This window comes from Jaculus jaculus, chromosome 8 (assembly GCF_020740685.1).
Source record: "Jaculus jaculus isolate mJacJac1 chromosome 8, mJacJac1.mat.Y.cur, whole genome shotgun sequence".
Lineage (NCBI taxonomy): Eukaryota > Metazoa > Chordata > Mammalia > Rodentia > Dipodidae > Jaculus > Jaculus jaculus.
In genome coordinates, this window is record NC_059109.1 from 9981031 (window position 1) to 10007937 (window position 26907).

General features: G+C 54.8%; 1 protein-coding gene across 4 annotated transcripts in view; it reads left to right on the forward strand.

The window, feature by feature from the left end:
• Nucleotides 1-25388, forward strand: part of Foxp4 (forkhead box P4) — a 69765-nt gene extending 44377 nt beyond the window's left edge. Inside the window, exons 3-17 of one of the 4 annotated variants that reach the window (XM_045156685.1) lie at nt 787-882; nt 8433-8555; nt 8923-9009; nt 11472-11616; nt 11810-12023; nt 12255-12359; nt 13079-13166; nt 14453-14536; nt 14655-14859; nt 15476-15552; nt 16174-16275; nt 20706-20827; nt 22323-22389; nt 22807-22979; nt 23745-25388. In XM_045156685.1, the coding sequence (XP_045012620.1) occupies nt 787-882; nt 8433-8555; nt 8923-9009; nt 11472-11616; nt 11810-12023; nt 12255-12359; nt 13079-13166; nt 14453-14536; nt 14655-14859; nt 15476-15552; nt 16174-16275; nt 20706-20827; nt 22323-22389; nt 22807-22979; nt 23745-23892 (1836 nt within the window). In that variant the 3' untranslated portion in view covers nt 23893-25388. Of the gene's footprint in view, nt 1-786; nt 883-8432; nt 8556-8922; nt 9010-11471; nt 11617-11806; nt 12024-12254; nt 12360-13078; nt 13167-14452; nt 14537-14654; nt 14860-15475; nt 15553-16173; nt 16276-20705; nt 20828-22322; nt 22390-22806; nt 22980-23744 lie in introns of all 4 variants that reach the window. The other 3 variants (XM_004649510.2, XM_004649513.2, XM_004649512.2) reach the window with 3 other exon arrangements.
• Nucleotides 25389-26907: the final 1519 nt, after the last annotated feature.

Consider the following 26907-nt stretch of genomic DNA (forward strand, 5'->3'; position numbering starts at 1 on the left):
TGAGACCCTACCTCAAAATAAATAAATAAATAAATAAATAAATAAATAGATCAATGTGCACACCTTTAATCGTAGCACATGGGAGAATAAGGTAAGAGGATCACTGTGAGTTTGAGGTCAGCCTGGGACTATGAAGTAAGTTCCAGGTTATCCTGGGCTGCAGTGAGGCACTGCTTAAAAAATAGATCATTTCTCCTGGTGCCACAAAGCCTCCCTCTCACATTCCGTGAACATAGGCAGCCCCATGCCCCTGATTTCTACATTTCCCAGACCTCCCCCCCCACCACTGTGCTCTGATTACACCATGAATGTTTCACCTTTGACCTCTCTGCGGGCTCCCCAGTAGGCTTCAGGGGCGTACATCCTGGCTCCACCACCTTCTAGCCACGTGATCTTGGACAAGGGATTTACTTAGCCTCCCAGAGACTCTGCTGCCTCCCATACCCAAGGAGGCGGACCGTCCCTACCTCACAGCTTCTTGTGCAAGACCGGAACCTGGTGCATAAAACACCTGAGCCCCACCGTGGATGCTCAGAGGAGAAGTAGCTGGTATTCGACCCTAGGTCCCCGCCACTCCTGCACGGTCCCCTGGAGTCCTTTTGACCCTTGACCCTTCCATTTGCTGCCCCCATGGATCCCAGTGGGATCTCACTGGCCCAGGGTGAGTCTAGCCCTGGATGTTAGCAGCATGGACAGCTCCCAGCGACCCTCCCTCGCCTCTCCGTGCATACTGATCCCTGATCCTCCTCCAAGGCAGCGTCCTGACCCTAGGCCCCTGTCTTGCAGGCTCTCCAGGTGGCCCGGCAGTTCCTGCTACAACAGGCCTCGGGCCTGAACTCCCCCAGCAATAATGACAGCAAACAGTCAGCTTCCGCAGTGCAGGTGAGGAGGGGGCGGGGGGGGGAGGGGACGGTGGGCTGAGTTACCGGCTGTGCTTGGCACAGGGGGGTGGTGGGGTCAAAGCCCTCCCCGTGCCCAGAGGAAGCACAGTGTCTGAAAGGGTGGGACCCAGAAACTTCCACCTGCCAGCCTGACCTGGGTCTGTCTAACCCCTTCGTGGGTCAGTTCTTCCTGCAAGTCTCTCTCTCTCTCTCTCTCTCTCTCTCTCTCTCTCTCCTTCTCTCTTTCTGTTTCTACCTTCCTGTGGGTCACTCACTGAGTCTCCTCTTCTCTCATCAACTCTCCCAGTCAGTCTCTCTTTATTTCCTGTCTCTGATTGCTTTCCTGTCTTTTCTGTTTTCTTTTACACAATCTGCCCTTTTTTTCCCCTTCTCCCGGCATCCACCCTCCCCACCGCCGCCCCCCCCCCCAGCTTGCTGTCCCATCTGGCTGGCTGAGGGAGGGGAAATCTGTGGGGGGCGGGGAAACTAGGCCTTCTGTTTACCTTCCGTGTCACAAAGAACTCGGGAGCACTGCTGTCTGGGTCCCATTGGGTCACCCGCTCCGGCGGCCAGCTCCCCTCTCCTGCCCTCCCTTCCCCCTCTCCCGGAGGAGGGGCTGGCTGGGGACTGGAGGGGAGATTAAGTTGTGGGGGGGAGGCTCTGAAAGGAAGTTTATCTAAGAAAGGATGGGGAGAGAACAGGGCTGAGCCTTTTGGGGCCTGAGGGGACCTCAGGCTGGGATGTGGGGAGGGTAGAAAGGTGATAGGGTAAGTTCTTCAGGGTGCTTGAGGAAGGCCCCAGGACTGGGCTTGGTTCTGGGGGAGATTCGCGGTGTTCCAACACACACATGATCTGTTTTATGAAATACTTTATTTATTTACTTATTTTTCAGGCTGACCTGAAAATTCACTCTGGCGTCTCAGGGTGGGTCTTGAACTCACATCGATCCTCCTACCTCTGCCTCACGGCTGCTGGCACGAAAGGTGTGCGCCATCCACGCTGGCTGTTTCATATGTCTAAGTGTATGTTTGAAAAGAGCTTTGAGAAAGTTCAAGGTGCCCGGCAGCTGCGGAGCCCAAGCTTGGAGAGGGTCTCAGCAGTCTGAAAGGTCTTAAAAGTGGGGGCCGGCAGAGGAGGATGTAGCAAGGGAGCCCCCCCTACAAGTCTGGAAAGGCCAGGGAGGCATGAAGGGAGGAAGAGAGCCCTCACAGGAGAAGGGGGTGTCAGTCAGCACTGGCTCTCCTGGAATAAGGGACCCTACCTAAGTTCCCTGGGTCTACAGTGACCCAGCTTAGTATGTCCTTACAACAGGAAGGCAGTGGGGGCTGGGGGGATGGAGCAGGAGGGTCCCCCGCATCAGAGAAGGAAAAAGTGGATGGTGTTGGAGAAGCTCTGGAATCAGAGGGGGACTTCCCAGCTCAGAGAGGAAGGCAGGCTGCGGCCACTTCCCTTCCCAGTGGTTTTGCTGTGGGGTTCAGAGAGAGATAAACATGAGTCTTTCCTCAGGTCACCTTTGTCTGGTCTCATCTTTCAGCAGTCAGCACACTCATTGATCAGATATTGGTACTTTTTGTGTTTCCTTTTGGAGACAGGGGCTTCAAACTACCTATTTTCCTGCTTTCTCCCCTCCCCCCAAGTGCTAGAGAGATGGCTTGCCTGTACAGTACATCAGCGTTTTTTTTTATTATTTATTTTTAAATATTTTTTTATTTTTTCACATTTTTATTAACAACTTCCATGATTATAAAAAATATCCCATAGTAATACCCTCCCTCTGAACTTTCCCCTCTGAAACTCCACGCTCCATCGTATCCCCTCCCATCTCAATCAGTCTCACTTTTAATTTCGATGTCATGAGCTTTTCCTCCTCTTATGATGATCTAATGTAGGTAGTGTCAGGCCCTGTGAGGTCATGGATATCCAGGCCATTTTGTGCACACCAGGTTTTTATTTTTTATTTTTGTTTTTTTTGTGTTTTTTTTATGTTTATTTATTTATTTGAAAGTGACAGACAGAGAAAGAGGCAGAGAGAGAGAGAGAGTGAGAGAGAATGGGCACACCAGGGCCTCCAGCCACTGCAAACAAACTCCAGATGCATGTGCCCCCTTGTGCATCTGGCTAACATGTGTCCTGGGGAATCGGGCCTCGAACCGGGGTTCTTAGGCTTCACAGGCAAGTGCTTAACCGCTAAGCCGTCTCTCCAGTCCTCACACCAGGTTTTTAAATATATATATTCATTTTTTTTATGTATTAGAAAGAGAGAGTGAGCACACACCAGGGCCTCCAGCCACTGCAAGTGATCTCCAGGCACATGTGCCACCATGTACATCTGCCTTATTTTGGGTACTGGGGACTCAAACCCGGGTCCCTTGGCACCTCAAGTGGTAGGCAAGCCCTCTACCCGCTGATCTTCAGCCTGACTCGTTCTCCAGCCACCACAAACGAACTTCAGATACATGCGCCACTTTGTGCATCTGATTTTATGTGGGTGTTGGGGAATTGAACCCTGGTCCTTGGGCTTTGCAGGCGAGCGCCTTAACAGCTAAGCCATCTCTCCAGCCCCCCTTCCTCTTTTACACTCTCCTGTATAAGACCAGACTGGTCATCCAGCATAGCTAAGGACGACCTTGAATTCTTGCTCCTCCTGCCTCCATCTCTCAAAGGCTGAGATTACAATGTGTGCCATCACACGTGGTGTATGTTGTGTTGGCAATCCAGGGCTTCAGTCCTGTGTGGCAAGCACTCCGTTAGCTAAGCCACATCACCAGCCCTGGGGTGAAGTTTCAGAGGGCAATCGCCCTGAGGGATAGCCACATGGCCCAGCCCATTCCCCAGGCGCTGCTAGTTTTCTGAACCTGCCTGGGGTAGGGTCGGCAGAGCAGGTTGAGAACACTGGGACCTGGGTTCTTCCAAGACAAGGGCCCAAATCCCAGCGCTGTCACTTAAAGTCACCTGACCTTTCTGATTCACTCCTGGATAAATATAGGGCCTACAGCCGGGCGTGGTGGCGCACGCCTTTAATCCCAGCACTCGGGAGGCAGAGGTAGGAGGATCGCCATGAGTTCGAGGCCACCCTGAGACTACAGAGTTAATTCTAGGTCAGCCTGGACCAGAGTGAGACCCTACCTTGGAAAAAAAAAGGGGGGGGGGCCTACAGCTGGAGAGGTGACTTCCCTGTGAAGCCTAAGGACCCAGGGTCAAGTCCCCAGTACCCATGTCAACCAGATGCACATGGTAGCACATGCATCTGGAGTTTGTTTGCAGTGGCGAGGGACCCTGGCGTGCCCATTCATTCTCTCTCCTCTCTCTCATAAATAACTAAAAGTAAAATATTTTACCGGGCGATGGCTCAGAGGTTAAAGGCGCTTGCTTGCAAGCTTGATGCCCAGGTTTCGATTCCCCAGCACTCACATAAAGCCAGGTGCCGTCCAAAGCTTGTAATCATAGTGGCAAGAGACTATTTCAGAAGGTGGGGCGCACATACTTAGAGGCTTTCCTCTGGTTTCCACGTGCATGCCATAGTGTGTGTGTGTGTGTGTGTGTGTGTGTGCGCGTGCGCTACAGGTGACTGGACTTCTGTGTGAGCAGAAAGAAAACTCAGTAGCAAAGGCCAGTAAGCTAGAAAAGAGGTACCAAGGGAAGAGAAAGGAAGGGAGGGGACTACTTAATAGGATGGTATTGTATATATCTAAGTAGAACAATAGATTAGTGGGGGTGAAAAGGCCCAAGTGATGTCAGGGAAAGAGATTGAGTGAAGGAATACCAGAGCTGAAGAGATTGCTTAGTGGTTAAGCTTACCTGTGAATTCTAAGGACCCAGGTTCAATTAATTCTCCAGGTCCCATGTAAGCCAGATGCACAGTGTTGGCACATGTGTCTGGAGTTTGTTTTCAGTGGCTAGAGGCCCTGGCATACCCATTCTCTGTCTGTCTTCCTCTGTCTCAAATAAGAATTTTTTTTTTAAAGATTCTTCAAAGCTAGGCGTGGTGGTGCATGCCTTTAATCCCTGGCAGAGGTAGGAGGATCGCCGTGAGTTCAAGGCTACCCTGAGACTACATAGTTAATTCCAGGTCAGCCTGGACCAGAGTGAGACCCTGTCTGGGGGGAGGGGGGGGAAGATTCTTTAAAAAAAGAAATACTGGGGCTGGGGAAATGGCTTAGCAGTTAAGGTGTTTGCCTGTGAAGCCTGAGGACCCTGATTTGATTCCCCAGGACCCACATAAGCCAGATGCACAAGAGGCACATGTGTCTGGAGACCCTGGCACACCCATTCTCTCTTTCTCTCTGACTCTTCCTCTCTCTGTCTCTAAAATAAATAAAATATTTTTTTTTAAATTTTAAAAAAAAAAAGAAATACTGGGCTGGAGAGATGGCTTAGCGGTTAAGCGCGTGCCTGTGAAGCCTAAGGACCCCGGTTCGAGGCTCGATTCCCCAGGACCCACGTTAGCCAGATGCACAAGGGGGTGCACACATCTGGAAATCATCTGCAGTGGCTGGAAGCCCTGGTGCACCCATCCTCTCTCTCTCTCTGCCTCTTTCTCTGCCTGTTACTCTCAAATAAATAAATAAAAATAAACCAAAAAAAAAATTTTTTTTAAAGAAATACTGAATTTCATTGATTCTTATTTTCTTTATTTTTTTGAGATAATCCTGCAGATTTTGTCCATTCTGTTGATGTGATAGTTATGTTTATTGATTTGTATATGTTGAACTATCCTCGAGTTCCTGAAATAAATCCCACTGGATCGTAGTGTAAAAAAAACAAAAACAAAAACAAAAACCCAAGGCCTAACGACCAAGAGAAAGCCATCTTCACTCACATACTATGTCCACAATTAAAAGCCAGGTCACTACCCTTTCCTGGAATCTTCTGTTCAGACCCAAGCTGATGAATCAGATAACATTCTAAAATGTGGCCCAGCCATTTGTTATGGGTAGTAAGATTTAGGGCCAGTGGGACTCCCCAGCGTGCCTACATTCACTAAACCTCCGGGGCTTGCTCCTGTCAGCCTGGGGATTTCCTAACTCATGGCTTAAGGTGTGGTTCAGGGCTGGGGGGAGGGGGAGGAGGGTCCCCTGGGGACCAAACTTGTTCCCACCCTGGGCAAGTACCTGCAAAGCATTTTTCCCTCCCCAGGGCCCCAAGGCCTGCAAGAGAAACCTCTGATCAGTTGGAGGAGGCATCTCAGCTCAGAGACACCTTAGTAGATGTTGCAGTCAGGTTTGCATTGCTGGCAGAAATCACTCCACCAAGAGCAGCTTTTGGGCAAAACAAAGGGCTTATTTTGGCTTAAGGACTCAAGGGGGAAGCTGCATCATGGAAGGGGGAAATGATGGCATGAGCAGAGGGTGGACATCACCCCCTGGCCAACATAAGGTGGACCACAGCAACAGGAGAGTGTGCCAAACACTGGCAAGGGGAAACTGGCTGTAACACCCCCCCCTAAGTCCGCCCCCAATAATAAACTGCCTCCAAGAGGCATTAATTCCCAAATCTCCATCAGCTGGGAACCTGGCATTCAGAACACCTAAGTGTATGGGGGACCCCTGACTCAAACCAACGCAGTGGAATGCCCACTGTATGCCAGGCAGCCCTCAATGAAGGCAGCAACTTAGACCTGCCTGGCTGTGACTGGGGCTGTCATTGGGGAGGTGGGGCTAGGGGAAAATTAAACAATGCGATTGCTTCTCCCTTCCCTGTAGGTGGGTTCTCTGGGCTTCCTAGAGGGGCTTAAAGGAGGCAAGAGACAGAACAGTAACTGGGCTCTGAGATTCCCGATGGTTCAGCCAGGAATGTCTGTGCTCTGTGTTTGAGGGAAGGATGGGTGACTTGCTTGAAGTCTGCCTAACTCCCTTTTTCTTTTTTTTTAAATATTTTATTTATTTATTTGAGAAAGAGAATGGGTGCACCAGTTCTTCCAGCCACTGCAGACGAACTCCAGATGCCTGTGCCACTTTGTGTATCTGGCTTTATGTGGATACTGGGGAATCGAACCTGGGTTCTTTGACTTTGCCGGCAAGCACCTTAACCACTAAGCCATCCCTCCTATTCCCCGCGAACTCCCTTTTTGCTGTCTTCCTATGCTTTCAACCCACACACAGTAAACACGACCCTCCGTTCACATGCAGGCTTACCAGGGCAGGGCCAACAGTGCTCAGCTGTGGGCCCGCCTGTGTGTGTGCCATCTACACGGGGCTGCTAGAGTGTGTGATGGGCGTGTGGACCAGAGTCCAGGTCCTCAGGCCAAGGTGGCCACTTCTGAATCCTTCCCGTGGTTGCAGACTAGACTGTCCTCCCAGTCAGCTGGTTGGGAATGGCCCAGTGGGGCTTTCCATTTTGTTACCTTAAAGGTGAGAAGCCACCAGGTTCCCTGAGATCCATGTGATCTTCCCACACCAAGGGCCAGGCAGACAGAGAGAGCGAGCGAATGGACGCACCAGGGCCTCCAGCCACTGCAAACGAACTCCACATGCATGCACCACCTTGTGCATCTGGCTTACGTGGGTCCTGGGGAATCGAACCTGGGTCCTTTGGCTTTTCAGGCAAGTGCCTTAACAGATAAGCCATCTCTCCAACCCCCTCCCGGTAGCCTTAAGAGGTTGACATTATGCTAATTCCTTTGTTTTAGAGCTGAGAAAATCGGAACAGGGCATGGTGGTTTACATCTGTAATCCCAGCACTCAGGATGCTGAGGCAAGAGAATTGCCACAAGTTCAAGGCCAGCGTGGGCTACAGCATATAGGGTTATGCAAAACAAAAACAAAATTGGGAGGTAAGGGTAGACAGATCAGCTTCATAATGAGTTTGAGACCAGCCTGGGCTACATGATGAGAATCTGCCTCATCATGTACCATCTACCCTGTAAAACAAACAAAAAAACAAAACCCAAAGCCAGGTATGATGGTACACACCTTTAATCCCAGCACTCAGGAGGCAGAGGTAGGTCGATCACCATGAGTTCAAGGCCACCCTGAGACTACATAGTGAATTCCAGGTCAGCCTGGGCTAGAGTGAGACCCTACCTGAGAAAAAGAAAAAAAAAAAAAATAGGCTGGGGAAGGGTTCGCTAGAGATATTGCTTAGTGGTTAAGGCACTTGGCCTGCAAAGCCAAAGAACCCAGGTTCAATTCCCCAGGACCCATGTAAGCCAGATACACAAGCTGGTACATGCATCTGGAGTTTGTTTGCAGTGGCTGAAGGCCCTAGCATACCCATTCTCTCTCTCAAAAAAATAAATAAAATATTTTTTAAAATAAAAAAAAAAAAACAAGCCCAGCGTGGTGGCCCATACCTTTGATCGCAGTACTCGGGAGACAGAGGTAGAAGGATCACTGTGAGTTCGAGGCCAGCACAGTGAATTGCAGGTCAGCCTGGGCTAGAGCGAGACCCTACCTCGAAAAACCAAAACAAAACAAAAAATAGTAACAACAGTAACAAAACAAGCCCAAAGAGACACAGCCTATAAGGTGGGCGAGTCATGTAAACCCAGCGAACCCTGTGGGTGGAGTCCTGGGCACGGCCTCTCACTGACTAACGAGGTGAATCTAACAGGTGCCCGTGTCAGTGGCCATGATGTCCCAGCAGATGCTCAGCCCCCAGCAGATGCAACAGATCCTGTCTCCCCCTCAGCTGCAGGCCTTGCTCCAGCAGCAGCAGGCCCTCATGCTACAGCAGGTGAGTCTGGCCCTCCCCGTTGACTGCCACCCTCGCCGAGGACCCAGCGGACTGTGGGAGAAATCAGAGAGACTGCCTAAGCCTGACTGGCTGATGAGCTGCAAGAGTCCCCCTCACGGCCCCATCCGCCCTTCCTGGGTACCAGCCCCAGGAAAGGGCAGTGGTCCGGAACACCACGGGCCCCCTCCCCTGTGACCTGCTTGGGAGATCTGACATCTCCCTGCCAAGCTGTGTTCCCATGTAACCCGCACCCCTGTCCCGCCCACAGGGATCCAGGGTAGGGCGAGGCTACATTTGCAGCCAGCACCAGCTGGTTAACTGCCCCTTCTTGTCGCCACCCCCCCCCACCCCCCCCACCCCCGTCCAGCTGCAGGAATATTACAAGAAACAACAAGAGCAGCTCCATCTGCAGCTCCTAACCCAGCAGCAGGCTGGCAAACAGCAGCCCAAAGAGGTGAGTGGCCGCAGGGCTGAAACCCGACGCGGCCCCGGTTCGGTTCCCCCAGGGCTCCCCTTCCGACTCTGGCAGCCCAGCCCTCTTCTGACCGGGAGACCTGGATTTTGAAAGTCATTGGGAGGGAGGGAATGGCCTTGTGGGAGTCACAGAAAAACTAGGAGAGAAAATAGGAGGAAATGAGCGAGAGAGCACTGAGGCCGGGCGTGGTGGCATATGCTTTTGTCCCAGCACTCGGGAGGCAGAGGTAGGAGGATCGCCATGAGTTCAAAGCCACCCTGAGACTACGTAGTGAAGTCCAGGTCAGCCTGGGCGAGACTGAGACCCTACCTCGAAAAAAACAAAAACAAAAACAAAAACAAAAACAAAAGAGAGCAGTAAGTGTGGGACACTTACAATGCCCAATGCCTCCTACCTTCCTCCCTCACCCATTCTCTCTCCTTGATTGTGTTGTGTCCACGTGGTAGACCTGTGTGCGTGTCACTGGACATGTGCCTCATGGTCATGCCATCTTGCTGCCCACTTGTGCCTTTGTGAGACAGACATCCTGAGGGCCTACCTGTTCCATAGCAATGTACCTCCCCCCACGCCACCCACCTCAGCCTCACTTAGCTTCTGCCCTTTGGTTTTGGTTTCTCCAGGTAGGGTCGCGGTAGCCCAGGCTGACCTGGAATTCACTTTGAGTCTCAGGGTGGCCTCGAACTCACAGCGATCCTCCCACCTCTGCGTCCCAGGTGCTGGGATGAAAGGCATGTGCCACCACGCCCAGCCAACTCCTGCCAGCTTCACCAGTGTGCTCTCAGAACTACCCAACCCATTCCCCGTGCCCCGTCTGGGCCACTGTGCCCCCTGAATGGCTGTATCTGCTCCCTTGTGTCTCAGACGTGCCTCCCACCTGGCTAAACTGCAGCTGTAAAGCTGCCTCTTCCCAGAAGGTTGCTCTGATGGCATCCACACATTCTCCTGTCCCTCTGTGGGCTTACAGATCTGCTCTTAAATCTCTAGGCTGTTTATCCTCTTTTTAAAAAAATAACTTTCTTTTGTTTATTTTTATTTATTTGAGAGCAACAGACAGAGAATGAGGCAGACAGAGAGAGAGAAAGAATGGGCGTGCCAGCCACTGCAAACAAACTCCAGATGCATGTGCCATCTTGTTCCTGTGGCTTACATGTCCTGGGGAATCGAGCCTTGAACCAGGGTTCTTAGGCTTCACAGGCAAGCACTTAACCTCTATGCCATCTCTCCAGCCCTCTCTTTATTCTCTTTTAAAATTTATTTTTATTTATTTATCTGAGAGAGAGAGAAAAAAATTGGGAATGCCAGGGCCTTCAGCCATTGCAAACCAACTCAAGACACATGTGCCACCTTGTGCATCTGGCTTATGTGAGTCCTGGGGAATCGAACCTGGGTCCTTTAGCTTTGCAGGCAGATGCCTTAACCACTGAGCCATCTCTCCAAGTCCTATTTTTTTGTTTGTTTGTTTGTTTTTGTTCTTGGCTTTTTCAAGGTAGGGTTTCACTCTGGCCCAGGCTGGCCTGGAACCCACAGCAATCCTCCTACCTCTGCCTCCCAAGTGCTGGGATTAAAAGTGTGCGCCACCATGCTGGGCTCTCCAGCCCTGTTTTTATCTTCTTGTCTTGTTGAATTGCTCCCCTATACCAGAACCCCCCCCCCAGGCAGGCAGGCAGGCAGAAATGTCCTTGCCCCCCTCAAACACTGAGGATGTGCTTGGCTCCCAGGGCCCAGAAGATCTGCTGACAGGTTGACTTGCCAGCGCATGTTTGACATAGTGAAGGGGGGCGGGGGGGGGGGTGACGGGGAGAGGTGGGACAAAGCCACAGTGTGCCCGGGTGGATCTGCTGTAACCGGTCCCCCAAGCAGGTTTCTCGGGGTAGCTGATGCTCATACAGGTTCCTTCCGTTTCTCTGTCTAAACAGAAAAAGAGGACCGATCTGGGAGAGGGGCATAAGCTCCCCCCACACACACACCACCACCAGCAGCAGAAGGGGGGAGCCCCGGGCATGTGGGTAGGGTGTCCTTCAGGCGGGAGTGGCCCCCAAATCTGACAGGCTCATCGATCATGGTGACGAGAGCCCCCTGCCCGCCCCCCCCCCCACGCACCCGAGGCGCCTGGCTGCTACTTGGAACAGAAGCCAGAGGAGGAGGAGGGAGGGCGGAGGGTGTCTGGGCCTGGCTGTGTGTGTGTGTGTGTGTGTGTGTTTGCGCGTGCGTGTGTGCGTGCATGCGTGTGTTTACTGCGAGGAGGCATGCAGCCCTATGGAAGCTGGGCCGGGAGCAGAGAAGCGGCAGCCGGGGACGCCACTGCCGCCGCCGCCGCCGCCACCACGACAACTCCGGGGGCTGACAGGCCCTGGGAGGGGGTGGCCGCAGCGTGGGGGCCAGATGGCGCCGCCGAGGCCGACGGTACCCCTCTCTGCCCGCCCCCTCGGGCTCCCCCGCAGGCTCTGGGGAACAAGCAGCTGGCCTTCCAGCAGCTTCTACAGATGCAACAGCTGCAACAACAGCATCTGCTCAACCTGCAGAGGCAGGGGCTGGTCAGCTTGCAGCCCAGCCAAGCCTCGGGACCCCTGCAGACCCTCCCGCAAGGTGAGCACCCCCCCCCCCAACACACGCACGCACGCACCCCACCCCCAGCCCTCCCGTGCGTGTGAAGAGCTGGGGTTAGAATGGGCTCTGTGTGTGTGTGCACGCGCGCGCGTGTGTGTGCATGCGTGCACACGCTCCCTCCCGCGGACTGCCAACCTCCCATCGCTCCCCCCCCCGCCCCCCCACGCAGCAGCCGTGTGCCCGACGGACCTGCCCCAGCTATGGAAGGGCGAGAGCGCCCCGGGCCAGCCCGCCGAGGACAGCAGCGTCCGGCAGGAGGGGCTGGACCTCGCCGGCACAACTGCCACCGCTACCTCGTTCGCCAGTCCCCCCAAGGTCTCCCCGCCCCTCTCCCACCACCCCCTACCCAACGGACAGCCCACTGTGTTCACATCTCGGAGAGACAGGTACAGCTGGGGGATGGGGTGTGTGCCAAGGGACCTGGTCCAAGGCAGACCTGTCCCTTCTCCCCTCCCCCCCGCACCCCCCCCCCAGAAAATGGCACTGCAGTGGGGACCATAAAGGAGGGGGAAGGACTAGGGCGCCCAGGAAGCCTGGAGGGTTTGTGCTGAGCTGGGGGTACAGAGGGCATCAGGGTCTCTGACCACCACCACTTCCCTTCCTGTCCTTCTCCCCAGCTCCTCCCACGAGGAGACCCCTGGTTCCCATCCCCTCTATGGACATGGAGAATGCAAGTGGCCAGGCTGTGAGACCCTGTGTGAAGATCTGGGCCAGTTCATCAAGTAAGTGCCACCCGCGTCCCTCCCCAGCAATCTCTTCCCCGCCCGATCTCTTCTGGGGCCTTGGGGCACCTGCCACCCGCCCGCCTGTGTCCTCACTGCAAAGTGGCCCACTTCCTCCTACCCCTTGGGCTCCTGCATTCCTGGAGCTGCCCTCACTTCCCTGCTAGTGGCTCTCCCACAGAGCAGGGGAGTTGGGGGGGGGTGGAGCTTGTCTCCCCCACAGCCTAGTGATGCCTGTGGGTCACAGACAGGCAGGGCGGGAGGTAGACAGGCGGCTGGCAGCAGGAGGCCAGCTGCCACCGCAGTGCCAGGCTCTGTCACTGACTGATTAACTCCGCTGTCTCCCAGACCCTTGCAGCATCAGGGTCAAACAAATTGTTTTCACGCTTCGTCAGAGGTTTACTTAATTAGTTCATTTGCAATTAGATCTCTCTGTAGCCCACTTCTAGCGAGACATCAAAGAGGACTGACGAGAATGCTCCTTGGTTGCCCCGTTTTTTTTTTGTTTTTTTTTTTTGTTGTGTGTGTGTGTGTGTGTGTGTGTGTGTGTGTGTGTTTTCTCTCTCTTTCCATCCCTTTCTCTTTGTGTCTCTTGGTCTCTGATTTTCAGGCCAAGGGCTGGCTGGCAGGCTGATGACAGGATGGGGGAGGGGACGGGTGGAGGGATGAAGCTGGAGAAAACGGGGCTCACTCTCTTCCCTGCCCTCCTCTTCCCCAAGACACCTCAACACAGAGCACGCGCTGGACGACCGGAGCACGGCCCAGTGCCGAGTGCAGATGCAGGTGGTTCAGCAGCTGGAGATCCAGGTGTGGCCCGTGGGGGGGGGGGGCCAAGTTGTTGCGGAGGGGGACACACACGGAGGGCTTCTCTGTGCCTGGCACAGCATGAACTTTCCAGGTTCTCCAGAGTCTTCCTGATGGCATCCTATGGTCAGGACCACCATCTTTTTCCTCTCTTGGTCCTAATTACCCCCATAGTGTGAGGCAGAGGGCGGCATCTCTTCAGGGAGAGAAAGAGCAGACTCTGTGCTGGGCTGTGTCGTTTTCCTACATTTCTCAAGGACTCTTTCACATGGGCCACGTCTTCGTTTGACACACAGATCAAACAGGCACAGTGACTTGCAGGTGGCCACTTAGCTAGTGAGGGACAGAGCTGTGGTTAGAATGGGGGCAGCCTGGCTCCCACGTACAGGCATCAAGAGGCAACTCAAGGCAGCCCCCCACCCTTCCTGTGCCGGCCATCTCCATCTGGCCCCGTGGAGAGAAGGTAGTTGTGAAGGAAGAAGCGCGTTAGATCTATGAACGAAAGGGAACCAACCATCCGTCCGTCCGCCCGTCCGTCCGCCCGTCCGTCCCTAAGTCTCCACTCAGTATGTGAGGGCCTCCCGCACAAGTGCCGCCCCACCAGAGACGGGGGCGTTGCTCAACCTCTGGCCTCCATGGGGGTAAACGGGTACCGCGGAAGAGCCCACGTGGGGGTGATGGCAATTGCAAGTCTGAGATACACGTGGTACAGAGGGCGAAAGGAGTGAGCTTTACATCCTATGAACAGCCATAGCTTCCAGAAGCTTCCAAAAGAGGGGCGGGGGAGGGCTGGAGAGATGGCTTAGCAGTTAAGCACTTGCCTGTGAAGCCTAAGGACCTCGGTTCGAGGCTGAATTCCCCAGGACCCAGTTTGCAGCGGCTGGAGGCCCTGGCGTGCCCATTCTCTCTGTCTGTCTGTCTGTCGCTGTCAAATAAATAAATAAAAACAAACAACAAAAATGGGGGGCAGAGGAAGCAGATGCTAGTTTGTAGAGACAGCAGGGAGTCGGAGGAAACATAAGACTTTGGGGATTTTTCTTTTTTGGCTTTTTGAGGTAGCCCAGGCTGATGTGGGACTCACTATGTAGTCTCTCAGGGTGGCCTCGAACTCACGACGATCCACCTACCTCTGTCTCCCGAGTGCTGGGATTAAAGGCATGCGCCACCTCGCTGGGCTGAGCTTGTGGGGGGGAGCTTTTGGAGGAGTCTTCTGGGGGAGGGGGATGACGAGGAGTTCATTACCTTCCCTTCATCATCTCCGTCCGGCCTCTACCTGCCTCCCCCCACAGCTCGCCAAGGAGAGCGAGCGGCTGCAGGCCATGATGGCGCATCTGCACATGCGACCCTCAGAACCCAAGCCCTTCAGCCAGCCCGTGAGTACGCCCTGCCTTTGCTGCACCCCTGAATCCCCTCACGGTCCTGCGCAGCCCCCACCCCCCTTGGGACAGCTCCCGTGGGTGCTGTCCTCAGCACCTTGCCCATTGCTCACAGCTAAACCCAGTCCCTGGCTCCTCCTCATTCTCCAAGGTGACGGTGTCTGCAGACCCGTTCCCAGATGGCCTCGTGCACCCTCCGACCTCTGCCGCTGCTCCCGTCACGCCTCTGAGGCCCCCCGGCCTGGGCTCTGCCTCCCTGCACAGTGGGGGCCCCACCCGCAGGAGAAGTACTGACAAGCTCTGCTCCCCCATCTCCTCAGGTGAGAGGGAGTCCCGATAGGGCTGTGTGGCCATTATGGGAGGGACTTTATTTTTTTTCCAAAAAAAATTTTTTTTTAAGATCAATTTTATTTTTTTTTATAACTTACCTTTTATTTTTTTTAATTTTTATTAGCATTTTCCATGATTATAAAAAAAATCCCATGTTAATTCCCTCCCTCAAGATTAATTTTCTATTTATTTATTTATTAGAGGCAGAGAAAGGGGTGGTGGAGAGAGGGAGAGAGAGAATGGGCGCGCCAGGGCCTCCAGCCACTGCAAACAAACTCCAGATATATGTGCCACCTTGTACATCTGGCTTACGTGGGACCTGGAGAATTTGAGACAGAAAGAGGCAAAGAGAGAGAGAGAAAGAATGGGCGCACCAGGGCCTCCAGCCACAGCAAACGTTAATTCCAGACGCGCGCACCCCCTTGTGCATCTGGCTAACGTGGGTCCTGGGGAATCGAACCTGGGTCCTTTGGCTTTGCTGGCAAACGCCTTAACCGCTAAGCCATCTCTCCAGCCCGGGAGGGGCATTTTTTTTATTCCTCCAGGTAGGTTCCCCCCCCACCAACACCCCGTCTGGCTGCCTCATTTTCTACCTGTCTCTCCCAGAGCTGGCCCAAAATCACGAGTTCTACAAGAATGCCGACGTGAGGCCCCCTTTCACCTACGCCTCCCTTATCCGCCAGGTAGGCACGGGAGGAGGTGGGCGGGGCGGGCGGGGCACGCGGGCGGCTCCCACGTGCTCTCAACTGCGTCCTCAAGAGGCCTGGGGCTGTGTCCTATCGTCCCTGCCCTGTCATCTCGTCGTCCTGCTCACGCCTGTGGGCACCCCCTCAAGTCAGCCTCCTTCCGCCTTTACGCACGCACAGTCCCCAACTGTCCCTTTCCTTCTCTCCATCCCCTCAGTGTCCTTAATGCTCGCGAAAAGTCGCACGCATACACCGACGTGCACACACACGGGTCTGCCCTGTGGTACTCCCCACAAACATCCGCAGCCTCACACGCATTCTCTCACAACTTCCGGGTGCACTTTGCTGCCATATCAGTTCAAATTCCGAGCAGCCCCCCACCAAATCGTGTTCCCGTCCTTCCTCCAGACATGGCCTGTAACGCCTCATCCCCTCGGATGCAAGGCCTCCTGTTCGTTTCTCTGGGGTGCCCAGGCCACCCCTCGGGGACTCCCCCACTCACCCATCCCCTTATTTGGGCACTCAGATCTGGGGCTACGCAGAAGGCAGAGAACACGGGGCTGTGAGCCTTCGAGGACCCACACTGAGGAACCCTTTGCTCTTTCCTTTGCCTTGTAGGCCATTCTGGAAACCCCAGACAGGCAGCTGACCTTGAACGAGATCTATAACTGGTTCACTCGGATGTTCGCCTATTTCCGAAGAAACACTGCCACCTGGAAGGTGAGGCTCTCCCCGCTGCTGCGCCCTCGCCCTTGAACATCTCCGCCCCTGAGAGACCAGGGCTCCTTAACAGTTCATCCCCTCAGCGATTCGCTCTGCCAAAATAGCCCACCAGGGTCCAAGGCAGGGCCATAGCCCTCTCTCCCTCCGCTGTGCCACCTCCACCACCATACATATATACAGAAGGGCCTACAGTGTTCATAACTGCCAGTGATGGGTTGATCTGAGTCAGGAACTTGCTGTGCTACCCAGGCAATCTCAAAGCCCTTGAGTTCAAGGTCACCCTCCTACCTCAGCCTCCCAGGTAACTGGGAGTACAGGTATGCACGCCCATTCCCACTGGGGACACAATTTGCCTTTCAATTAACCCTGGCCAGGTTTGTGCTGCCTGCTTAGTGGGAAGAAAGCCTTCTCTCTTCCAGGGTACTCTCCCATGGGCCCCAAAGAATCCAGGCCTCCAGGGTAGGGTGTCAGAAGTCAGTTTGAGCCAGGTGTGGTGGTGCACGCCTTTAAATCCCAGCACCTGGGAGGCAGAGGTAGGAGGATCGCTGTGAGTTCGAGGCCAGCCTGGGACCAGAGAGTGAGTGCCAGGTCAGCCTGGGCTACAGCGAGACCCTACCTGAGGGTGGGGAGGGCAGGAGAAGAAGAAGAAAGAAATACTTTTTTTGTTTTGTGTTTTTGTTTTCTGAGGTAGGATCTCACTCTAGTCCAGGCTGACCTGGAATTCACTCTGTAGTCTCAGGGTGGCCTTGAACTCATGGCCATCCTCCCACCTTTGCCTCCCGAGTGCTGGGGTTAAAAGTGTGCGCCACCATGTCCAGCCCGAAAGAAATATCTTGATAAGTCCTGGGGTGAATCCATAGGGAGCCCACGGGTTGGCACAGTAGAACTGAGCCTGTAGATCCTGTGTGAAGCCAGCTGGAGCTGGGAGGATGCAGGTCTGACCACATGGGTGGACAGACCCCATGTCCTCTGGACACGTAAGTCTCCTGGACTCTACCACCAGTGGCAGGGAGGCAACTGTCGCTATCCAATTAATCATTTAACGCCTTCAGTCGTGTGTTTTCCTTTGAGACCGTAAGAATGCAAGAGGGAGGACCGACCGTAGAAAAATGGGGCACAGAGATGCGGACTGGGACACTAAGACATTTGTTCTTTTCCTTTTTTGGCTTTTCGAGGTAGGGTTTCACTACAGCCCAGGCTGACCTGGAATTTACTCTGGAGTCTCAGGGGGCCTCGAACTCACAGCGATCCTCCTACCTCTGCCTCCCGGGTGCTGGGATTTAAAGGCGTGCGCCACCACGCCCGGCGGCATTTGTTCTTTTCTATAGCCAAGGTGGCACACTTGTGCAGGTTCCAGGCCAAGCAGCAGGGTAGGAGGGTGGCGTCTACATTGGGAGGTGGGTGGAGGGAAGCCTGTTACACAAGGGAGAAGGGGCTTCTCTAGCTCAGAACCTGAATCGGATTCCCTGGCTCTTGAGTCCCCCTGCTGGCCATTGAAAACAGTGCAGTTGGACAGACTACGCCTGTGCCAACAAGTTTGACTGAGGACTCGCTCCCCAGCCGCACAGGCAGCACTTAAGACCAGATGGGGTCCGAAGGGGCCAAGATTTTACTGCTTCAGGAATGTGCTGAGTGTCCCATCTTCTTTCCGTCCCCAAGCCTAGATCCCAAAGCTTGAGAGAAGCCGTGCCGGCTGGGGTGGCCTCTCTGATTGGCTGTGACTGTTGTCAAGTTTCCTGCCAACCATGGTCCCACCCTCTTTTTGGCCCCTTGTTGGAGCCACCTGGTCCAGTCTCCCAACGTCCAGGCCAGATCAAATGCCAGGTGTTAGAAATGGTAAGAGCCCAACCAGGCGTGATGGCGCACGCCTTTAATCCCAGCACTCAGGAGGCAGAGGTACGAGGATCGCCATGAGTTCAAGTCCACCCTGAGACTACATAGTGAATTCCGTATCAGCCTGGGTTAGAGTGAGACCCTACTTAGAAGGGGGAAAAAAAGGGGAGGGGGAGAAAGGATAGAGTCCCATGGATATGAAGAGGTCACCCCAGTTCACCCTAGTGTTTAAGACAGTGTCTTTAATCCCTTCTCTTTACAGGTGACAAGGCAGTGCTCCTTTGCATAAGATAGCTTTTTCCGCCTGCCTTCCTGTCCTCGCTACAGTTTTCTGCCTATGTCTTCTCTCGGGGTTAGGAAGGTGTTAGTTCCAGTGACCTCCTTAGCCACTTAGTGACCGTGCCAAGGCCATCCCTACCTGTATTCTAATCGCCCATCTCTCCTGGCCACCAGCCTTGGTCATCTGTTTCCCCACTGTCTGGGTCTCAATAAACAGCTACCTGGGTTAAGGGAAAGCTAATACTGCCACCTGCGCCACCCAGGGGCGCCACACGGCACGAACCCTCCCCATGACAACTCAAGACTCCATCTTTGGCTTGAGGTCCAGGTTGACTTTCAGAGGTTCTTTCTTTCTTTCTTTTCTTTTCTTTTATTTATGTATTTGCAAATGGAGATAGAGAGTGAGTGTGGGCATTCCAGGGCCTGTAGCCACTGTGCATCTGGCTTACGTGGGTACTGGGGAATTAAACCCAGGCTGTTAGGCTTTGTAGGCAAGTGCCTTAACTGTTGAGGAAGGGTCTTGCCCTAGCCCAGGCTGATAAGTCACTATGTAGTCTCAGGATGGCCTTGAACTCGCGCTGATCCTCCTACCTGTGCTGGGATTAAAGGCGGGCGCCACCATGCACAGCTCAGAATTTCTTTTTTTGCCAACTTCTTTCATGTTACTTGGGAGATACGTGCCCTGTGTACCCTTCGCCCTCTGTTTCCTTTCCACCCACTTCCCTGGTCTTTCTGTGGCACATTAGTTAGGCTTCCTCTCTCTCTGCCTTCCTTCACTCTTTAGCCCCCAGCCCCAAGGTAAGATGCCATTTATTTCAGACCAGGGTGGTCTGGCTTGGGAGTGGGTGTGGGCCCGGCCAGCTGCTGTTCATCCAGGGACAGAGCTCCCATCTGCCCATGTGATGGTCCTCCCGGGCTCCACAGTGTCCATCCGCTCCCAGGGCCTATGTTGTGGGCTCATCCTTTTGTTTATGCAGCCCCCGCCAGACCCCTTAAATTGCCGTTAATGTTTCAGCGTAACGAATTAGTCTCTCATCACGAATCAGGCTTCGAAACGAGGGGGGAAAAAAGCCCCGGTGAGGCCATCCTCGGAAATTGGGGTCATTCTCATTTGCAAAGCGGAGGATCGGAGCCCCGTAATGCGGGCAAATTTATTCCGAGGCAGGAGCCCCGGCGTGATTAGGCCCTTTGTAATTATCGCTCCATGAGATTCCACTCCAGCCGCCCGCCTCCCTCGTGGATTAGCAAGCGAGTCGGAAAAATACACAGGATTTAATTAGAGGCAAATTAAAATTGGTAATGAAATCGGGCCAGTTGCAAGTGGCAAGAGTTGGAAGGGAGAGAGGGAGAGAGGATCCCAGGGGCGCACCCGCTGCCCGCCCTGCCCGCTTTCTTCCCTGTTTAGAAATGTAAAGAGGAGACAGGGACACGGTGAGGCAGGGGTAGCCTGGGGGAGGACAGGTAACGGGGACATAGCCGGGGGACTGGCGGTGGGGGGGGGGTACAGAAAGAGCTGAGAGCAGAGTGTAGGGTGGGACTGAGGGACACGGGGAGAAGCGCTACGTGGAATAGAGCCCTAGCCCAGGCTCTCAGGGAAAGCTGTGCCCAGCACCCTCTGCCCAAGGGTCCCACCAACCAGGTGGCCTCGATTCCTGAAGTTCTCCTGCCAGGAGGAGGTAGGAGGTACAAGGTGACTCTTCCTGCTTCAAAGCTGTGCACTCGCTCTTTCCTTCCAGTTAATGGCTTATTTCTAGTGGTATACTGGTATGTATTAGGCTATACATATATAGGGCATATATATACATATACATGTATATGCCCTATATATGTATATGTATACACGCACGTGTACCTTGTGCGCCCAGCAAGCTGTCTGCTTGGAGCCACAGCTCAAAGCCACAGTTCCCAGACTCCTAGCAGGCAATGAAAGGTAGCAGGAAGAACCATGAGTTTTTCCTAAAACTTAACGTGAGCTTTATCGGGTGTTCTGCCCGTGCCTGCACCGAGGCGGGCCCGACTCCCCCGAGCCACCGGGGCCCACGCACGAGCTCAGGCATAATAGCAACATGCTTGTTTGACCAGTAGGGACAGGAGAAGGAATTACTGCCTGGATTTCATTTTGTCAGCAGACAGCATTTTCTAAGAGGAGGGGCCTCCAGCCAGTAGCTGCCTGGTGCCTGAAATGTGGGGTGAACTCTGCGTGTGTGTGTGTGTGTGTGTACGTGTGTGTGTGTGTGTGTGTGTGCGCGCACGTGTTCACTTGAATGGAGGACAGACCAATGGCCTCCCCTGAACCTCTGTTCCCTGCACCCCAGAATGCCGTGCGCCACAACCTCAGCCTGCACAAGTGCTTCGTCCGTGTGGAGAATGTCAAGGGTGCTGTGTGGACCGTGGACGAGCGGGAATATCAGAAGCGGAGACCACCAAAGATGACAGGGTATGGGGGGGCCCCGAACTGGCTGGGCTGTGCCTGCCCTGGCCCGAGCCAGCTAGCCCAGCTCAGCTCTGCTCAGCTTCTGTCTACCCGGGACACCTTGCGTCCCCAACACCACCCTCTTCTGCGAGGACGTGGGCTTTAGGGGATAGAGGACGACCCCAGAGCTTGGCAAGGGGAGACTGGAATAGATGTGACTGACCATTTCCAAGAGGACATTTACGTCTTCTGTCCCCGCTTCTGATGGAAAAGGAACCAAGGAAGATGTGGCACTTGAGAGAGAGACAGAGAGAGCGAGAGAGAGCCCGTCAAGTTGTCATGGCCAGAGCCGGGACATGTGACCTGAGGCGACAGTATGGAGGAGCTGCCGTCCCCAGGCCCACCCTCCTGTCTCTGCCCATGATAGGAGGAACTGACCTCCGAAAGCCCTGGTCCCCACCTCGTCACTTGACGGAGGAGCAGGCTAGAGAGGGTAAAAGGCCTCTAGGAGGCCACACAGCAGCTGGGTGGCGGAGCTGGGTCCACAGTCGGGTCTCTCATGTTCCAGGCGTGTGATCTTCACCGCTGGGCACGTTACACAGGTCAGAAGCTGCCCTGGCAGCAGAGCCTGCCCTCTTGCCTAGGCCCCCGGCTCTGAAGAGAAGCCCAAAGCAGACTAGATGGACGTCTCCGGGGTGCCTCTGCCCCTCGCCCCCTCAAATGTCCTCCTCCACAGGCAGGGTCCGGGAAGTGCCTACTGCGGATCCCTGCACATGCCAGTCTTCGTGTGAGGCGGGGGTCCTCATGACTGGCTGGGGTAGCATTGCGCCTCTGTTACTCCTCAGCTGCATGACCCGACAGCCTTGTGTCCCTTCCCCTAGCACTTCCCAGGGCGGGAGAGTGTTGTATTACACTCACAGGGAAAGGCGGAGGACGTACGGTGCATCACCCGCCTCCACGTTAAAGGAAATGGACTTTGCATATACGCAATGATATGGAAGCTGTGTGTCAGGCAATGCCAAACATCAGAAAATGTAGGATCGGGCATGGTGGCACATGGACTTGAGGTAGAAGCAGGAGGACCAGGGTTCAAAGTCACCCTCAGTCACACAGCCAGCTTGAAGCTAGCCTGGGTTAGATGAAAAAAAGAAACACTGGGGATGGTGGCGCACGCCTTTAATCCCAGCACTCGGGAGGCAGAGGTAGGAGGGTTGTTGTGAGTTCCCCACCAACCTGGAACTACAGAGGGAATGCCAAGGCCAGCCTGGGCTGGAGTGAGACCCTACCTCAGAAAACCAAAACAATCAAACAAAAAGGTGGCCGGGTTGTGCACGCCTTTAATTCCAGCACTTGAGAGGCAGAGGTAGGAGGATCACTGTGAGTTCGAGGCCACCCTGAGACTGCACAGTGAACTGCAGGTCAGCCTGGGCTAGAGTGAGACCCTACCTCCAAAAAACAAACAACAACAAAAAAAAAAAGAAAAGAAAACCTAGAACGCAAAACTCCCCTCTCTCCCCAGGAGCCCCACGCTGGTGAAGAATATGATTTCGGGCCTCAGCTATGGAGCACTTAATGCCAGCTACCAGGTGACTGAGCACACCCACTCCCCTCTGCCCTGCGGCCCTGGCCTTCCCCAGGCTCCTCCCGCCTCCCTGTACAGGGCCGAAGGGAAGGTGGGAAAGAGACTGAAGCCTGCTGCCCCCAGCTCCGGCTCAACTTGTGTCTCTGGTTCAGAAGCTGTGTTCTAGAAGGGTGGGCGGAGAGACTGGCACACAGCCAGTGATGTCCCCTCCCCTGACCCATTAAAAGCTGCAGTTATTTGTCGCCTGGTGGACGACACTAAGCCAGGCTAGCTTCCCAGCTGGGAGGTAGAGCCAAAAGTTTTCTGGCCCGGGGAGAGGTGCTGTGTTCCAAGGACCAAGTCAGACCTGAGCCGGGCAGGAAGGGGGGGGCGGTTGGCTCGATTTGCCAGCTAGGGACAGCCCCGCCCTGTGTTGCCCCAGGCCGCCCTCGCAGAGAGCAGCTTCCCCCTCCTCAGCAGCCCGGCCATGCTGAACCCCGGCTCCGCCAGTAACCTCCTGCCACTCAGCCAGGACGACGTGGGTGCCCCCGGGGAGCCGCTGCCCAGCAATGGTGGCAGCAGCAGCCCCCCTCGCCCCTCCCCTCCACAGTACAGGTGAGCGCACAGCGACCCCATCAGACGTGAGGAAGAGTCCCCCCCACTTCACCACACCTGTTCCCAGGACAAGCACCCTCTTCCATCTTCTCACATGGGCCTCTCTCCTCTCCCCTCATTTGTTTTTTAATATATATCATGGATTTATTTATTTGAGTGAGAGAGAGAGAAAGAGGCACAGAGAAAGATAATGGGCGCGCCAGGGCCTCCAGCCACTGCAAACGAACTCCAGACGCATGTGCCACCTTGTGCATCTGGCTTATGTGGATGCTGGGGGGAATCAAACGGGTGCCCTTTGGCTTTGCAGGCAAATGCCTTAACGGCTGAGCCATCTCTCCAGCCCCTCTTGTCTTTTTTTTTTTTTTTTTTTTGTAAATTAAATATTTATTTGAAGAGGTAGATAGAGAATGGGCATGCCAGGGCCTTCAGCCACACATGCACCATTTGTGCATCTGGCTTACATGGGTCCTGGGGAATTGAACCCTGGGTCCTTTGGCTTTGCAGGCAAGCGCCTTAACCACTAAGCCATCTCTTCAGCCCCTCCCCTTCATCTTTTTTATTCTTCCTTCTCTTCCCCGCCACTTCACCCTTAACTCTTTATTGTGTCTCACATACCCTCTACTTGCAGCGAGGTTGGGGGAGATCCGACCTCAGGGATGAGAGGGTCCTGGTGGGGTTCCCCCCAGGGTTCTGGCTGGATGTTTTTGGGTGAGGAGGAAGAGGAGGCCCCAGGGCCCGGGTGCCCACATCATCCTTTCCACACAGCCACCCGATACAAGTGAAAGAGGAGCCCACTGAGGCAGAGGAAGACCGGAGGCCAGGACCGGCCCTGGTCCCCACTAACCCCAGCGCCGTAGGGCCTCCGGAAGACAGAGATCTGGAAGAGGAGCTGCCGGGAGAGGAGCTGTCCTAAGGGCTGGACCAGCAATCGGGGCCGAATAGACCCTCCCGCCCAGCCCTGGCCCACCCACCCACCCCCCACTTCACAGCCCCTCCAACCTCAAGGCACTTCGGGGACTCGGATGGGGGAGGCCTGGGCCAGCAGCTCCCGTGACATCTGACTGACGGACGCTTGGGGGCCGAGTTGTCCTCGCCCCCAAGAGGACACAATCCCTGGTCTGGGACCCTTAGAGGACAAAGAGGGCCCACACCCTCTCCTGTACCCCCAATCACCACCAGCAGCAGCAGCAGCAGGGCCGTCCCCTACCAGCGCTCCCCTCTCCAGGGCCCCTCAGCACCCAGGAGACCCGCAGGCGGGGCCGAGCCACCTTCCCACCCCAGAACCCCCTTGGCCCTGGCTCTGACGGTGGCTTCTGGCCAGAGGCCCCTTCCTGACTCATTGCCCTTTTCCGAACTGTGAAGATTCCGTTCTCCATTCCCGGCTCCCAGCCCAGCCAGGGTGGGGAGTGAACGTTTCAGACCAGCCCCTCAGCTGCTGGGGTGGGACAAATTGTATGCCCCGTGGGGTTCCCTGCCCCTTCCCCAACCTGAGACAGGACCCACGCTAGTTAGGCCTCCAGCCCACCTTGTTGGCTGGATGTCCCTCCTGCACCCACCGCAACACCAGGGAGGCCTGGCGACGGGGTTCTCCTGCAGAGCTCTGTGCGGGTGGCCCTGTGGTCTGAGCGCTCTCCACTGCACGGGGAAAGCTTAACCCCCCCCCCACCTATTTCCCAGTGGCCTGCAGGTCCCCCACTACAGTCCTCTCACCCCTTCCTGTCCCCCAGTTAAACGGATGACCAAAGACCTTTCTTATGCCGGAAGCAAAAACCAAAACTTTTTGTTGGATTTTTTTTTTTTTTCCTTTTGTCGCCTCCCCAAGCACCCTGCCCCTCTGCCCTGCACCCTGGTCCCAGGCTGGAAGCCCTCCCTCCACTTAAGTTATTGTTTTAAACCAAAGTTTACAGTGTCTGTTGGTGGCAAGACCCTCTTCTTCCCCCCCCCCGCCCTGTCCCCACCCTGAGGGTCCTGGGCCGCCCCTCACTCCCCTTGCATCTCCCTTTTGCTCTTGCCCTGTCTGGGGAAAGGGGAGAGGGCAGAGCCCTGCCCCCGCCCAGCAGGCTGCTTCCCAGGGGCTGTCAAGACCTCTCGGTAGGACCAAGTCCCCATCACGCTGGGAGTGTGATTTCCAGCAAAAGGCGCTGGAAAAATACGACTCCACAGACCCCCTATGGGGGACCCCAACCTAAGGCCAATGACTGGGTGTATTGGTGTGCCCAGAGCACCCCGGCCAGACCCCTTTACTGAGAAAAGACTCCTTGGACATTTCCCAGGTGACCTCCCCCGCCCCACGTTTGCCCCCCCCTCACAAGCCGCCCTCCTGAGAGGCGGGGGGGCCCTTCCCCGTGTACCCCCACCTGTGTTCCGTTTGACCAGCACAGAAATATTAAACGTCCTCTATTTACCGGGCCCTGTGTGTGTCGCCAAGGTGAGGGAGGGGAGAGCCATTGGAGCTGCAAGGTGTTTACTGTGGGCCGTGTGTGCTTATGCCCCCCAAGTACATGGACAGGCCTGCCTTGGTTTCTCTGCTTCAGGCCAGCCAATATGTGGTGCTGTTATGTCATCATATGTTTTGTGGGGCCACCCCATGGATGTGTGCGTGTGCGTGTGTGTGTGTGTGTGTGTGTGTGTGTGTGTGTGTGTTTTATCCTTGACTTCCTGTAGGATTAGTAAAGCAGATCACACTAGATAGACTTGTCTGTAGTGACTATTTCTGGTGGTGGTTGGTTGTGAAAGGCTTGTTCGTTCAAGTCCATTCCGAGGGACCCTGGTCAGTGAGGAGGAGGAAGAGGAGGCAGTCTGTGCTGCTAGGCCCTAGGTGGGACTCACCCATGGATGAAATCCCACTCAAACCTACCGCCCTGAACCCTCCTACCCGCTTGCTCCCATGGGCACCCCTTCTGGTTTACCTGCATGTAGGTCCCACCGTAAGGTCACCTTCAAGATGCCAGGGGGCTAAGGCCCCAGGCAGGGTGTAGAGTCCTGGGAAGAGTGCCCAGGTGGGGAAGGGAAAGGTATATGTAGGTAGAGATGCAACAGATCTGAGGGCACTGGCCCGTCCTACCTGGGTGGCTAGGAAGCTGCTGGAACTTTCCAGAGACTACATGTAGGGGAAAGGGGCTGGAGGCAGTCGGCCACCCTCTGCTCAGACCTGCCTGTGTCTTTGACTCGTTGTCCCCTCACTCCCCTTTGGGCCTCACACACTTGTGCAGAGCCTGGAGGGGACTCCAGTCTCCCCACTTGGCACCTTGAGAGGAACAAGAGCGCAACCTGAGCCCCCCCCCCCCCCCCCCCCCCCCGCCGGGGCCACCAGAAGCCCACTGGAGAGGCCAAGTTACGGCCGTGTGCTGTGGTTGGCCCTTCATGAAGGTGACACGACCCGATCACCGCCACAACCTGTAGACCACAGGCAGATCGCCTCTCGTGACATCACCATGACATCACTGTTTCAGCTGGGACCTACCTGCCCACCCCCCCAGAAGGCCCCAGAGAATTCTGGGCTTTTTCTGTGGGTGCCTAGCTCTTGAGCTCCCTTACTTATGTGTAAGCTAGCCCTTTTCTTTTTTGGTTTTTTTTTTTTTTCAAGGTAGGGTCTCACTTCTAGCCCAGGCTGACCTAGAATTCACTATGTGGTCGCAGGCCGGTCTCAAATTCAGTGATCCTCCTGTCTCAACCTCCCTAGTGCTGGAATTAAAGGCATGTGCTACCTTGCCCCGCTCTTAATGCAAATTGTAAAGGGACAAGATGGTACCTGCTTTCCCAGCCTCATTCTTTTTTTTTTTTTTTTTGATTTATTTTTATTTATTTATTTGAGAGCGACAGACAGAGAAAGAGGCAGAGAGAGAGAACGGGTACGCCAGGACTTCTAGCCACTGCAGACGAATTCCAGATACGTGCGCCCCTTCTGCATCTGGCTAACGTGGGTTCT